The sequence below is a fragment of the Topomyia yanbarensis genome, chromosome 3 (assembly GCF_030247195.1).
Source record: "Topomyia yanbarensis strain Yona2022 chromosome 3, ASM3024719v1, whole genome shotgun sequence".
Classification (NCBI taxonomy): Eukaryota; Metazoa; Arthropoda; class Insecta; order Diptera; family Culicidae; genus Topomyia; species Topomyia yanbarensis.
The window spans coordinates 68,206,330-68,221,565 of record NC_080672.1 but is presented as its reverse complement, the minus strand read 5'-3'; the positions used below and the strand labels follow the sequence as shown (position 1 = coordinate 68,221,565).

Here is a 15,236-nt window from a genome sequence, read left to right as displayed (position 1 = left end):
AGGACATTATTCTTCAATGAATTTAAATACTGAATTTAAAAATTTGGAAGGATTCAAAGATTGTGTGGTGAGTATTTCACTAATTTCTTTCCCTTATTTTGTAACACAGCCGGTCGTAAGCGTCGTAAGCGACGATGCTGCAGTGCATCGGTTCAGTTCTGACGTACACTTGTTTTTCGTGGCGGAGTGAAGCCACCAGGAACACAGAAGGAGTTTAGCAATCTGGATTCTAGATCGATTCATGTAGCAGCGACAGTCGCAGTGGAGCTGTCGGCAAGTGTGCAAGCTGAGCGAAGGTGCAAAACGTACGTTTACATAATTATATTTACTGTTGATTTGGTTTGCCAATTTTGATTTTGTGCAGGCATGGCGTTGATCGATAGTACGACCCGTATGTCAGGCACGTTTTTTACAAATTATGTGCAACGCTCAGAGTATTTTTTCTTGTGTAACAATATCGCTAACGAACGGAAGGAAGAAATTTTTATGAGTTTTTTATTGACCTTTCGAGCAATTTTGTTGAAGAAAACACCATTCTAAACTGTCTTAATATTGAGATGCAGCAATTGAAATTGCGTGCTCACTAGCGTCACCTAGATGATGTAATCGAAACTATTCTTTGCATTATCAAACAGAACTTATCCTCTTCGAGAACATCACCAAAAACACCATTTACCTAAATTATCAGACTTCAGAGAGAGTTCTCCACTGTTCAGAAATTTTTATTCTCCTTGGCGCCGCCCAGTGTGTGAGTTCTGAACTAATCTGTTCACTGTAGGACAGAACATGACCTGTCGATGAATATTGCCAAAGACACCACCACCCATCGTCATGATCTTGAGATACAGAATTGTCATTTTTAACATTGTGCAATCGGGCTGTCTCAACAACCTATGTGCATTAACTGTACACCTACCGTCTCACCGTTGCACTTGACAGTGTGTACAGTGCTTTATGGACACACCTACGACCGCGCACCCGGCTTCTTATGAGCATTTTGGCGGCTCAGAGGCCGTCCTTCCATGTTGCTCAGGGATACATTGCTCATATACACATCCATGCATACAAGCATACATAGGAGCTTACATTCATACATACATACAAACAAGTTTAGATGTTACTATGTTTTAATTGCCGCAAGGTTCTACTGTATCGATTTTGTTGGCTATTTTCGGCAAATTTGAGACTAAGAGAAACGAAAGCAATGAAATTGAAAGACGGATAGGTATTCTAGAGCGAATCAGTTATAAACTTAGAACGGAAAACTAGAACTAGGCAGGCTCATATGGGCATGATCGAAAGGAAATGTGAAGAATTTTTTGCCTTCTGCATAGTAGGAGTTGGGCGTTCCACCCAAGTCTACCGCATGGTCTATGGTAGAACATAACTCATCATCATGTTTTACCGGCGTCGGCGGTAAAACATGATGATGAGTTATGTTCTACCATAGACCATGCGGTAGACTTGGGTGGAACGCCCAACTCCTACTATGCAGAAGGCAAAAAATTCTTCACATTTCCTTTCGATCATGCCCATATGAGCCTGTCTAGTTCTAGTTTTCCGTTCTAAGTTTATAACTGATTCGCTCTAGAATACGATTGTATACTATTCCCCCGAAAATCATTCCCCAGAATTCCACTCCCCAGAATTCCACTCCCCAGAATATCATCCCCCAGAATATACTATTCCCCAGAAAGTCATTTTCCAGAATGTACCATTCCCCAGAATTCCATGCTCCAGAATGCACCATCTCCCAGAAAGTCATTCCCCAGAAAAGTTTAACTGTTTTATAGATTTGATCTTTTCAAACGTACTACTCGTTCCCATTTCCATCGAACGACATTCTTCGATTCGGTCACATTTGAAATGATTTGCATTGTGTTGAAACCGGAAGTTAGGATGACATTATTTATTCCGAATTTAAATAAAGAATAACTAACTTTCCCGAAAAATCATTCCACAGAAGCTAAAATACCGAAGTGTTTTCCCCAGAAAGAACTATTCTCCAGAAAACCATATCCAGAATGAACCAATGCTCATAAGTTCATTCCACAGATATAACCATTTCCTAGACATTTTTTTTGAAGTGGGAAACTTTTTTGATAAAAAAACGAAACATTTTTTCATTATGTTGGCCATATTGCTCCCCTCGAAAAGTGTACTGGTTGCAGCATTAGACAATAGCAATATTTTTACTTTTCTTTTAATAATATAAACATACATATAGGACAAATTGCAAAATTCAGTACAGGTGTGTTTTTCAGTGCCATTTGGCAACAACCATAGAAAGCAGTAGCACCCTTCCTAGGATCCAAAAGAAAGAAACAGTGTTATGTAAGTAAGGTTATGTGGCGAAACCAAAACTTTGTACATTACATGATGCATGATATTATTGCGCACTTCCCACCAACCTGGACTCCGCACTTTCAAAGTGCGAGTGACCAAACTGCTACTGAAATCTGCTAGCTGTCAAAACACATGTACTTCAAGTGATAGAGATCGTACTTTCATAGACAGACCAGTCGAGCTAACCAGTCTATGATAAGAATTTAATAGAAAAATAGTAAGTGCGCATTGCGGTTAGAATCCAGTTTTTAGTGCCACAAGAAATAAGCTGGTAAGGATAAGCCGTCGAAAGCGGCGGCTCCTCGCAAAAATATCGTAGCGCCAATTCGGCCAAAACACTAGCTACACCTTTTATACACGGTTCCAACCACTCATTTACAAATTAGTCAACCCTCAGGCCCAGGAGTAATTGGTATATCCCCCGTATACTTGCACATATATCAGTGGCGCCATAATCGCAAATGCGATAACAGTCCCAACTAATAATATATTCAATTCAAAATGATCGCTAACATTGACGAATAATTGTTGTTGAGTATTATGTCTGTAACTCTGTGCTATAAGTACCATTTGGCGTAAGGTATGAGAATACTTTCGAATGTATTTAGTGCAACCTATTTGAGTAAACCGAGCAATCGGGTGAATCGTACATTTGCGTACGAAACATTCCCAATACAAAAGAAAGATAAATGCTCCAAAAACCCACGAAACCATTTGTCACAATATGCATTCATTTCGATCTTAATATGGATTCAACCAAAGCTCCAAAGAAGGAATCAACATATATGTTTGAATAAACCGGGCAGACGAAAAAATCACAAGTTTGCGTGCAAGAGTTGCTTGGCGTACAAGTTCAAAGAACTGCTCATATTTGAAAGAAGGAACCAAGTCCTATGTTCGAGTATGTTCGAGTAAACCGGTTCGAGTAAATACGGCTATATATAGAGGATAACAGGTTTGCTTGCGAGAGGCCGCCGCTTTCGAACGGCACATCCTCAGCAGCTTAACACCGCATAAGTTTCTTTAATTAGGTATGCGTAAACCTTTGGCTTAACCACAAATAATAAATAAAAACCATAACTTTTCTGGGGAATGGGGCATTCTGGGGAATGACTTTCTGGGGAATGACTTTCTGGGGAATGGGGCATTCTGGATAATGGTTTTCTAGGGATTGGTACATTCTGGGAAATGTCTTTCTGGGGAATGGTACATTCTGGGGAAAGGAATTCTAGGGAATGGCTTTCTGGGAAATGGCTTTCGGGGGAATGGTATACAACCCTAGAATACCTATCCGTCTTTCAATTTCATTGCTTTCGTTTCTCTTAGTCTCAAATTTGCCGAAAATAGCCAACAAAATCGATACAGTAAACAAGTTTAGAGCGTGTAACGTCGTGTCATCTAGTCTGTCATCCTATGGAAAATCATCCTACCATTGCCTTGGGGTCAACGTCATATAGGCAAATTTCGCATTGAATTCACTTTTGTCTCTTCCTTATCTCCTTTTTGTCTCCTAGGTCCGAAGCGGATCAATCGACTATTAATTGAAACGGTAAACATACATACTAGCAGTATTTGTCCTTACTCGAGAATACTTTTCCTACAACTGTGCTGTTTCACCTCTATCTTATAACATAATTCGATTATCCCTGTTCTAGTCAATATACGTATTCATTGCATTATGGACCAGGCAAACTCTCAATTTTTCTATTAATATTAACCTGAGTAATTATACCAGTGAAGGTATTTTAGGATTTCGCAAAAAGAATCTCTGCCCATAAAGGCATAAGAAATATTTATCCACTATTCTCCATAAAGTTTGCTCGAACCGAATGTCCGCCTGGTTCGACTCGAATAGACCACACCGACCCAAAAGGATCGCTTATCATTTCTGAAAGCCGGTGTGCTTGGTCAAGTCCAATAATCATAAGAACAAGTCCTGAATGATTAACTATCTCCCAAGTGCCAGTCCTGCACTCCTTTCCTGAACTAGCCTCATACCCACTATCAAAAGAGTCGACAACTAGCAGGATGCACATGTCCCCCACCCAAGCGAATTGATCAACTTGCAAGTAGGAGCACATATCTACCAACCAGCCAAGAAGACTTCTGAATCAATGAAAATGGACCGTGTCAGTCGAAGGCCACAGGCCCAGTGCCATACCGTACAGTTCCTAAAATTAAGAATTTTGTTAGTTCTACTTACAGATTTCATTTCAATGGTAGTTTCATTCTCTCATGTTAAACTCTCTAGCCGCTGCTCATCTCTTCCGGAATATCGACGCCGTCGGTCGATCGTCTCATAGAAAGGATCTCTATCGGATCCTCAATTTTCGTCGGAACTCGTATGTCAGACGCTCAAAGAGCTCCGCCGGCTCGAATATCAACTATCTGAAGCGAAAAAGACATTATTTACCACATTAAATTAAAGTCCCTAAGCTCATAATCAACTAAGGCTGTCTGTCGATTCTAACGAAAAAACGCTAATTATGTGACCATCGAGAATACGTCAGACAACCTCAATTGACCCCCTTCAACACCAGTTTGGCCTTACCAAACCGCAACGCGAGTGGCGGCGTGAAAACTGCCGAATAGGAATTGAGAACAGCTTAAAGCAACATCTGATGCTACTCCAAATGTATGTGATATCCAAGACTTACTTGAATAGTTCCATCCAGCCTAGTTTGCATACCTTACATAACTAGTCTCACTCAGTCCTCCATTCACCTACATGGTCACAGACCCAGCACTCATTCCAATCTCCCATCCTTGTCGATTTATTCAATAAGGACATTTTCGGATAGCAATCAAAAACCATTAACAGTATTCGGTAGTACTCAGATTAATAGCGTCGGTTATATTACTATAGATCAGCCATTGCCGGCCGGCATGCTGATTTTGTCATTACAAATTTCAATTGATGATCGTTTACATGTTCACGTAAGTATGAAATAAAAATAAGTGCCACTTTAGAATTAAAACAATGTGGCATGTAACACTAAGCGGCACCCTGGCAAGACCGGATGCGTAACCTAATTATACAATTTGCTGCTAGTTAAACTCAATACATCTAGAACGTGCTTTGCGTTTGTCAGCTTAGATAAATTCATCCGGTTCACGGGGAGCGTCCAGATCGCGGTAATGGATAACTGGGCGGTAGTCGGGCGCCATTCTGGAACGATTTCAATGGAATGGTGTAATGATGCAAACGGCCAAAGTGGTTGGTGGATATGGATTGACCGGATTTTTATATTTGATCTAACTCTGATAGCTTTTCTCTAGTGTATTGCAATTCGGCGCTTGTTAGTTATGGGGGAGGTGTTATATGAAGTGTAACGAAAAGTTCTGCCAGTTAAAAACACCGGTAATGGTAGTAGTAGTTCACTACTTCAGAGAAAGCTATCATCGAAATTAGGCATGTCCAAATCGCTGTACGCCACTATTGGCCGTCGAATTTCTCGCATCGAGTCTCTGGAAAGTGTAACCATTTGAAAATAGTTTAAGGAAACTGGATCGTTTTGAGGGGCCGATTAAATCATTGGATCTATATGACTAGTTGTTCCAAGATTCTTTCGAAAATATGTTATTAGTCATGTCGACTAAAGTAGAGAAACTAGAGAAAACCTGCGGAACGAATCGACTTACTGGACAGAGAGATACCTTGAAACCACTAAATCCATAGTACCAAAATATTGAGTAAATGTACCAAACTGATGTAATAAAATTGGATGTTTTTGAAACAAGATGGGATTTTTCCTGACTTGCGAATCCGAAACTGTCTTTGGTACATTTATCAAAAACTAGCAAATCGAAATAGGAAAGAAATGACTGAACTCTTACCTTCCTCCACGTCCAAAACCAGACCTTCCGCGACCAACAGATGGTGCCATCATTGGTGCTGCATAAGGAGCATACATCGGTGCGTACCCGTGAGACATTCCGTACGACGGACGATATCTGCAAACAGAAAAAATTGAACTCCGTTCTAGACATCACAATAGCTACCATATTCCAACAACTCACCCCGATGTCGGTGGTGGCGCTTCAACAGGCACTTTTCGTGTATTACCCGGATGTTCGGGTAGCTGGGGTCGCTTAGGATCCTTTAGGTAGTTATTGAAGTACTCCACTTCTTTGCGTACTTCGTCGACCTTTTCACCGTGTTTGTTGAAAATGTGCTTCCTCACAAAATCCGGTCCCTTGAATTTTTTACCCGATAACGGACAGAGCCACTTGTCCTTGGCCAGTTCCTGCGTGTTGGCCTGGATGAACTTTTCCACCTCAGCTTCCGAGTCTTTGGAACCCAGCTTTTTCATTTCCTCCTGATCCAGCTCGGATATTCTAGCCAGGAATGACCCCATTTTACCTTCGAATGTACGAATATACTCCTGAATTTCACTCGAAACTACCTTGTTCTGCGGTGCCGGACCGCGAGCGTGAATAATACCGCAACGATTGGGCATTTCGTCTTCGTACGGATACTCGCAGTGATTGTAAAAGTCAACCGAATGAACCACTCGAAGGTACAGGATTAGTTTGTCCAGTACTTCGATAAGCTGTGGATCGCGCTCGACTAATTCACCGTCGGTGGCTTTCTTTGTTTCGGTAGAAAGACCGAGCAGTTCGTCTTCTTCGGCGGAAGCTTCTTCAATCAAATAGTCGGTGATGTTTTGCAAAACAGGGTTTCTCGACTGAAGTCCAAAAAATTCACCATTATTGTCGCCATTGTTCGAGTCCGCATCTTTCCACAGGCCGGCCTTGTCGTCCAGATTGTGAGTTATTTTTGCGCACAATTTGATGTCACTGCGAACAATCGTTTTGTGGCATGTAAGCCCATTGATCGGACGGACTCTTCTGCTCAAATCTTTATTGACAATAGCACCCAATTCGCAATCCCTTAACCGGATGTTGTTGAGATTCCAACAGATCTCCTTAATATTCACATCCCGCCGGAAAGTGACCCAGCCACGACGGAACCATCTCCTTTCCAGTAAAGGGTCAGCGATTGCCACACGCAAGAATCCATTATAACGCTTGCACATTGCTTCAACTTCTACCTTTGTGATAGATGGAGCTAGATTCCGCAGAAAAATGGAACTGGTTCTGTGAAGAGCTCTTGGAGCGGGACCCGCGTTGGTATCCTTGGCCAAATCGACCGTCTCGGCTGGTTGGGACGGTTCTTTTTCCTGGTTAGTTTCTTCGGTGGCTACACGTTCTTCTTCTGCTCTTGGCTCTGCATCCTTTTCCGATTCTTCACTGTCTTTGTTTTCAGTAGTGGGAGGAACAGCAGCATCGGGTTCAACTGAGGCTTCTTTGTTTTCGTTTATTTTTTCGGGCTCGGTCGCAGCTTCATTGGCAGTAGTTTCTTCCTCATCGCCGCTTTTGTGACCATTACTCGCCGGTTGTTCCTCTGGCTCTACTACTGGTAAGGGTGGCGTATTGGCAGTCTCTTCTCGTTCCTCTTCTTTTTTCTCCTCGTCATCCTCATCATCATTCTTTTCTTTCTCTTTCTCCTCTTCGGAGTCACTTGAGCTGGAAGACGAAGATGAGGACGAACTAGATGCAGAATCCGAGCGACTTCTCTTTCTGCGATCTTTCTTTCGCGAAGAAGATTCTTCTTCAGGTTCGGGTTCCGGTTCCGGATCTTTTTCCGGAGCTTCCGGTTCCTTCTCGGGTGTTTTGCTACGCTGAACCGGCTTCACGACTGGTTCCTCGTCATCCCATTCACCACCGCCGATTACATCCTTGGCTGGATCCACCAATTTCTCCATCTTCATTTCGGTATTGTCGAACCTTTCCTCCTTGATGTAAAACTTCTCTTTCTTGATTATGTCATCTAGCGGTTCTCGTTTGATTTCAAATTTCGGTTTCTCGGGGATGATTTTAACGACTTCAACCGGTTTCTCGTCCAAAGCTTTAAGATCTTCATCGGTACCGCCTTCCAGCTTGATGACCACCGTATCCAGCAGTCGAAGCAGTGCATCAGAATTGGAAGTGTCCACCGACACTTTGGCGACGTCCTTGGACTCTAGCAGCTCGACAAACACCTCGGAACGTCTCTGCAGGAAGAAAGTAAACGAATTGCTATTAGAATAATTTAGTGTGACAAAACATAATCAGGAATGTTCAGAATATTCAAGGCGTTAGGCGCTTCTGGAGGCGATAAACTGTGTCAGTTCATATAAAGCGTGTTTTTTAACATTTTAACGATAATTAGTGATCTTCCCCTAAGAGGAAAATCTGGGCGGTAAACTTCAGACCGTCTAATTTACTGAGCCCTTCGGCTCCCTTGTGCCATTTAGTATCACTTCATCATTAGCTTTTTGGCTGCCTGTCCAGTGCCATTTAGCCCCGCAATTGCTTTAAACCCTTCGGGTACCTTCTCGTGCCATATAGCACCGCTTCTTCGATGAGCCATTCGGAGAGTTCCCCAGCGAGAGAAGTTCTCCCGAAACCGAGCCAAACAGCCAGATACCGTGATCGGTCCGGCGATTCCGGGTGAAGCGTATCACCTTGTTCGCTGGCGATTATCCATAGCCGGCGCTCAGTTATAGACTACTCGGCTAGTCCCCGGCGTGAATCTCACCTACTCCGACGGAGTTTTCCGGCTCTCCCGAAACCATTGCTCGTTGATTACGCTATTTCCGCTGTAAGTCGGTCATGATCTGCGTCACCACTCTGTCGACAGCATTCCATGTGTTTACGTTACTTGTCATTCCGTTATCCGGGTTGATGCTCGGTCCTCCCGTTTCTAGTATCTCCCTGCGCGTCGCTTCGGACCTTGGACATTCGCAGACCACATGCTCCGGTGACTCCTCGACGTTCTCACAATCCAAGAACAATGGTGAAGTTACGTACCCGAATCGGAAAAGATACTTCCTGAAGCAACTACGGTCCGACAGGTTTGGGATGAGCCGGTAGGTCCATCTTCCCTTCTGCTGCTACCTAGCCATCGAATCGATTCCCATCTCTACTTCTCACGTTTCGGAGTTTCTGCGATTGTAGCAGTCGATATCCACCGCCATATCATAGATGGGGATCATAGCGGCGATAACATGTACTGCCTCAAACGATATTGTTCTGTCCGCACATGCGACTCGTATGACCATCAGCCGGAACGTCCTATTCAGGTTTTCGCGGTTCTGCTTGTTGGAAAGTTGCCTTCATCTAGACACTTTTTTGGTATTCCATCAGGACCGGAAGTTTTCTTTGATTTGTTTGCTCCTTCTTCTTAATCGTACGGTGTTGGTGGCCAGGTAGTTGGATAGTGCTTAGAGAAGAGACTCTCAACAATTATCTTCAGCTTCAACAATTATTCTTCAGGGCACATTTCGGCTGGCGTAGACGTGCCTTTTATTTTCTCCACCACGACTCGGTACGCGTCGTCCCAGGGATTGGCGTCTCTACTCTCCAATACATATTTGGCCGTCAGTGGAGGGCTACAGAATGTGATATCGATGACAGACTCACTCCCGTTTCTCCGAAATTTGCTAACGAAACCATTCTTGCACAATCGTACGTCTAACTTCGCTAGAACTTCTTGCAAGATATATATTGTGGTTACCCTCTTGTATACCCTCTTGTGGTTGTTACTCTACTGCTCCACTCCACAGTCCAGGCGATGAATTCACCACCAAAGACTACCAGTTTCGATAAATCAAATGCTCCAGGATTATGCTAACTGCTCCACAGTCCACCTTTGAGGAGCGTGACAACTGCACGCGAAGACTACGCTGATTTTGGCAGTCACGAAGCCTACGAATAAGCGTCCTACCACTTTTTGAATAAGGAATCCGCCCATAGCTTGTATCACAGCCGTTTTCGATATAATCGCCACCCAGTTACAATCAGACCTGAGAAGGCTCTGCAATCAAAGCGACGTCAAGCATAGTTTCTGTCGTAGCCACAACAGTTGCTGTGCGGTGTCACAGTGATTCAGATTTATCTGGGTTGTCTCCATTACCGTTGTCATGCAGTCGCTTTCCTGTAGGTAAGACATCGTGTTATCCCGTAGCACGGGCCCTTTTTCATTTAGCAAACTCATTTCACTTCGCAGCCGGAGGAAACAATACAATATTGTTTGTGCACTGACATGATATGGACTGTTTGTGCAAAAGGCACCGATCGGCTTGTAGATAGAATTGACTGTTGCACTTGTGCGGAACGATTTTTAGCTTCTGCTCAGGGCGAGATGTGAAGACAAACTTAGACTGACTTAGCGAGTGCCAAGATCGGTCCGGCGATTCCGGTTGGAGTGTGACTTCTGGTTCATCGGGTCCTCGACGCCTGAAGCCCTGTATTGCTACGTTGCCTAATCATTGCTTCTCGGTGCAACGCTGACATGATCTGAGTGACTGTTCTGTTTACTGAGTTCCATTTTTATCTGTTCACTGAGTTCCAATTTTTTCTTTGGACAATATTGTTCATTTTGACGTCCTCATCAATTGATGGTTCTAATTTCGTTTCTCTCGTGCTTGAGTCGCGGGTATTCGAAAACCACATGCTCAAGCGCTTCCTTTGCATCACCGCACGCGAAGCACAACAGCGATCTCGCGTAGCCGAACATGTTCAGATACTTTTTGAAATAACCATGATGAAACAAGGACTGCGTCATGTGAAAGTTCACTTCACCGTGCGCTCTATTCACCCACACCGACAAGGCTGGAATTAGTCGATAGGTCCACCTACCGTTAACAGCGTTATCCGTTGTTGCCACTTGCTTAAAGTATCAGCTCCGGCTCGTTTATGGACTCCTCTCGTGACTCGATAGCTATACTACCCATGATTGCATATTTGTCCCGTTTTCTATGGGATTTCCTATCTTTATAGGACTGATTTGCGATCATAGGCGGTATAACACTCGCTATCTTCTTCGAGTAATAGATTTAAGAAAATCGTTCCAGCTATCACGTAGACTGCCTCTGACAAAATAGATCGACACGCGCTAGACACCCGCATGGCCATCAGCCAGAAAGTGCTGTTCAACCGAGATGTGTTCCTTTTCGTCTGCAGCGCCATCAGCTATGCAGGTCCTGCATATCTAAACACTGATGTGGAGACACTCGCCAGTAGTCACTTTTTACTGCTGCTGATCGCCCAATTGTTGGGCATGATCCGAGATAGTATGGAGATCTCTTTACTCCCGAACGCGCGGTCGATGCGGCTATTAAAGCTTAGCCGATTGTCTATCATCACTCCCAGTTGTCTCACTTCCCACTTTGAGTCGATGAAACACTCCAAAAGAAAATCTCGCCTGCTGCGGTTCCTTTCGGTTACTTATCAAAATGATTTCGGTTTAGTGGTGAGCTAACGCCCAGCTTCTAGCCAGTCTTCCACAGCATCTATCGCTTCCGTGGCGAGTATTTCTACTTCCCCTAGTAATTCGCCGATCACTAGGAGCACCACCACGTCGTCCGCAAATCCGACAATCTTTACGTTCCTGGAGAGGCTCAGATTCAGCACCCCTTCGTACATAGCATTCCAGCCCGTTGTTACGGTTACACTTCTTTTTCCGGTGTCAGTTTCATAGATCAGTGTCTGGTTCTGAAAGTAGCTCGTAAGAATCCTACAGAGAAACTCGGGAACTCTCAATCTTCAGCGAATCTTCTTCTGTGCAGCCTCCATAGATTCCAAGTCCCTTTGTATGACGTCCACAGTGAATCTACCTTTCCTGAAGCCGTACTGCATTTTGGATAAGCCATTCTCTCCATCCTAAGCATGCCAAGGATTACTCTTTCATGCACCTTGATGACTGTATCCAACAGGCATATCAGCTTGTATGCTGAAGAATCTGCAGGGGGCTTGCCTGGCTTCGGCAACATCACCAGCTTGGTACAACCCTTGGCATGGTTGCAGTGCACGCTCTTGCGAATGCCGTTATCACTTCAGCTGCACTAAAGTACAGATAATTGCACTCACGTCTCAACGCTTCAATGAAAACTCCTGTCGAATTTCGTTGTTTTCCACATCCGCGAGCTTGATTGGGTCACACGCGCTTCCGACTGTCTATTGTACCGGATCGCTTGATACTCCTCGCACACTCTTCAATTCAAACTTCCTAGGTAACGTCAATAACTGATTCTCGACCTTCCTGGCAATAAGTGCTAATTGTACTATCGTTGGCAACATCTACGTCTAAGCTTACAAAGGTTTCAAGTCACTCGGGAATCAAAGGCTGTAGATTCAAAACCACTGAAAAGGCTGTCAGACTTCTACTGAATCACAATGAGAGATGCACTCGAACACGTTTTACATTTGTGCCCACGAGTCAACACCATCCGAAACATGTACCCTGCCTGGAAACGCCTTCGAAAAATATTCTTGGAAAATATGAAAATATTCAATTTTTGACCGAATTCTTCATAATTATCGATCCAGAAGAATGAATTGTACTCTGCAACAGTTATAATCAGTCAAATAAAGGAATGGAACCGGGTACACATTTATGGGTAAATATAGCAACAAGTGAACTCAAAATTTAGTACTTACCTTTAGAAAACCTAGCTGTTCCTCTTTACGCTTCAATGATTCCTCTGGATGGTATTTAATCTTAAACCTAGTTTTTTGTTCAAAGAAAAAGAAAAATAAACAAACAGCACAATCAGTAATCAATCAAATAAGTGTTTCCAAAATAAAGGGAAAATTACAATAAACAAAAATGAGTAAATTGTCCCAAAACAAATTTACTGTGAAGAACAAACCCCCGGATCTGTAAAGCTAGTCTTACCCAACTAACTTCCAGTTACTTCAGATTGATTTTACATTAAATATGTTTGCAACAAACACACAGCTAACAAAATCTGTCATTGACCAACCACTGATGTTTTGATATTTTGTTTACCATTTTATTTAAAATTGTAAATACCTCTCTGTCTTTGACATCATAGCCCGTGTATTCATTTTCATTACGCGCGCGCGAAGAAATCAATCGGAGGAATCGAAGTTTGGAACACCTGGCATTGCTCGCCAGGCGCTCGGTTCATTCTAGGCCCTAATCAAGACAACGCGCGGAATACTTTTTCGAGTTTAAAGGTTACGCGACTGCAGGGGAAACTTTAACCGACTCAAGGTGGAGACAGTATCTGTTGGTGCTTCTAAAACATGGAAGTCGTAGAAGTACCACAGGCGGCACCACAGCCCATTCTTAGCGCTGTCAAGGAGAAGAATTGTTATTAAAAGATATATACAATGTTCCGAAGTACATCCACTGCTGTTGCTGCTCTGGATGATAGATGAGCAGATGCCACACGCAAAATCATTGAAAGTGTCCGTTCTTCCTTTTCTTCTTTTTCTTCAACGTTAAAGCATAGAAACAATCACTTTCAGTCATTTTACTCAAAGCCTTACCATTCCTCGTCTTTGTGGGCCACAAAGAATTCGTTCAACTGCTGCCGTTTGAACTCCACCTTGTAGTCATTGTATTTCTGGATTGCTTCAGAATCAGTAATAGCATCATCCTGGGTGGCCAGAAACTGCTTCAGCGTCATCATGCACGGTTGGGTTTGCATATCCCCGGCGGATTGTGGTTCCCTACAAAAGAAAATACTGTAACAGATGCTTGTACCGAAATGGAACCAAAAACTTACCTTTGATGCATAGGGCCCTGATGTCCGTACAGTCCGGAACCTGGATGCATACCAAAATGATCATGTCCATAACCATACATGCCGTAACCATCATGCCCTGAAAGTAAATCAATTTGCTAGCAAATAAATCACTTGATGAGGAAATTGATAAAATATTACCACCAAACCGTCTTCCGCCATCGCCCCATCCATCACCACGAATACGCTTCATCGGGGGACCCTCTCTCTCAGGCGAATATCCACGATCCCGTGGAGGTGGTCGATAGTCCCGATAATCCTGCCTTGGTCTGCCACTGCAATTAAGCAATTACTCCGTACAAACAAAACAGTGTAAAGTCAACCAAAAACTTACCGATCAACCCAATCATCTCGTCCGCGAGACCGATCCGATCGGTCCCCACCACGAGCATAGCTGTCTCCGGCACTTCGCTCGCCACGAAACTTGTCACGTCGCTTACGATCGTACTCATCGTCAGAATCTGCCATCTTCGAAGTGGAATCCGGTTGCTGCGAGTATACATAACCACAAAACAATATTTTATTGGAAATGCTAGTAAACAATATCACAAAAATAAACTAATGTAGTTTTAGAGGAACAATCAATTCTATATCGCTGAAGGCTTTTTTAACAATCGGTATTTATTAAGAAAAAAAAAATGTGAAACTTTCGCCATCACAAGTGTCCGATTTTTTCTACAATCAAAAACAGCAATGAAAGCAACTGAATAAATTACCGAAACAAATTACAACAACGCGAATGTCTTCAAACACCGACCTAATGAAGAAGTAATAAATATAATATACCTTTTAGTTTTGAAAATTCAGTATTTTCACTCGTGCAACGACGCGTCCGCAAACTCGATTTTTCAGCTTTTCACCACGATGGCGCCTAGGACAGTGCTGACAGTTTACAGTATCTTATTGTATATTCACCTTTCAGAATATGAACAAATTTTAATTCAGTCAACGCCCACAAGAAAATGTTTGTTCGTTATTCCTACTCAAAGTGTATTGTGACATTATTAGCGCATTCAGAAGAAAAAAACTTCGAGGTACTATCTATATTTAGAATGAAAATTCATCCAAAGACATTTTTATCATAATATATGAGATTTAATTTTAGAAATTCGAAATTTATTTTCATAAATCTGGCAACCAGTGGTAAATTTGACAGCTATCAAATATAGAAGCGATGCGGCAAGAAATGTGCAGCAGCGCTTTCAAATGGAGAACCTTACAAAGTCAATTTATTTCATCCCGCATCACACTGAGAAATAAAACTATGCAGAATTGGCATAACGTCTGTTT

The 15,236-nt window shown here is 42.9% G+C and overlaps 1 protein-coding gene across 3 annotated transcripts; it reads right to left on the bottom strand.

The window, feature by feature from the left end:
* Positions 1–5,169: 5,169 nt before the first annotated feature.
* Positions 5,170–14,822, bottom strand: LOC131689140 (serrate RNA effector molecule homolog). Of its 3 annotated transcripts, none has more exons than XM_058974008.1 (9): positions 14,733–14,822; positions 14,281–14,435; positions 14,088–14,221; positions 13,929–14,025; positions 13,690–13,872; positions 12,832–12,898; positions 6,367–8,402; positions 6,184–6,300; positions 5,170–5,814 (listed from the first exon to the last, which is right to left on the bottom strand). In XM_058974008.1, exons 2-9 carry the CDS (start codon positions 14,412–14,414, stop codon positions 5,733–5,735), a joined length of 2,850 nt encoding a protein of 949 aa, XP_058829991.1. In that variant the 5' UTR covers positions 14,415–14,435; positions 14,733–14,822; the 3' UTR covers positions 5,170–5,732. The 3 variants fall into 3 exon arrangements, with proteins under 3 accessions (XP_058829991.1, XP_058829992.1, XP_058829993.1); XM_058974009.1 differs by having other exon boundaries at positions 5,170–5,515; XM_058974010.1 differs by lacking the exons at positions 13,690–13,872; positions 13,929–14,025; positions 14,088–14,221; positions 14,281–14,435; positions 14,733–14,822 and adding an exon at positions 13,208–13,683.
* Between the last annotated feature and the right edge of the window lie 414 nt (positions 14,823–15,236).

Excerpts from the sequence above, each read along its gene's own strand:
- LOC131689140 (XM_058974008.1), bottom strand. The coding sequence starts at position 14,414 with ATGGCAGATTCTGACGATGAGTACGATCGTAAGCGACGTGACAAGTTT. Across the intron at positions 12,899-13,689 it reads GCCCACAAAGACGAGGAATG|GTTTAAGATTAAATACCATC; the intron begins GTAAGGCTTTGA and ends ACAAAAAACTAG. Across the intron at positions 8,403-12,831 it reads AACAGCTAGGTTTTCTAAAG|AGACGTTCCGAGGTGTTTGT; the intron begins GTAAGTACTAAA and ends TTCTTCCTGCAG.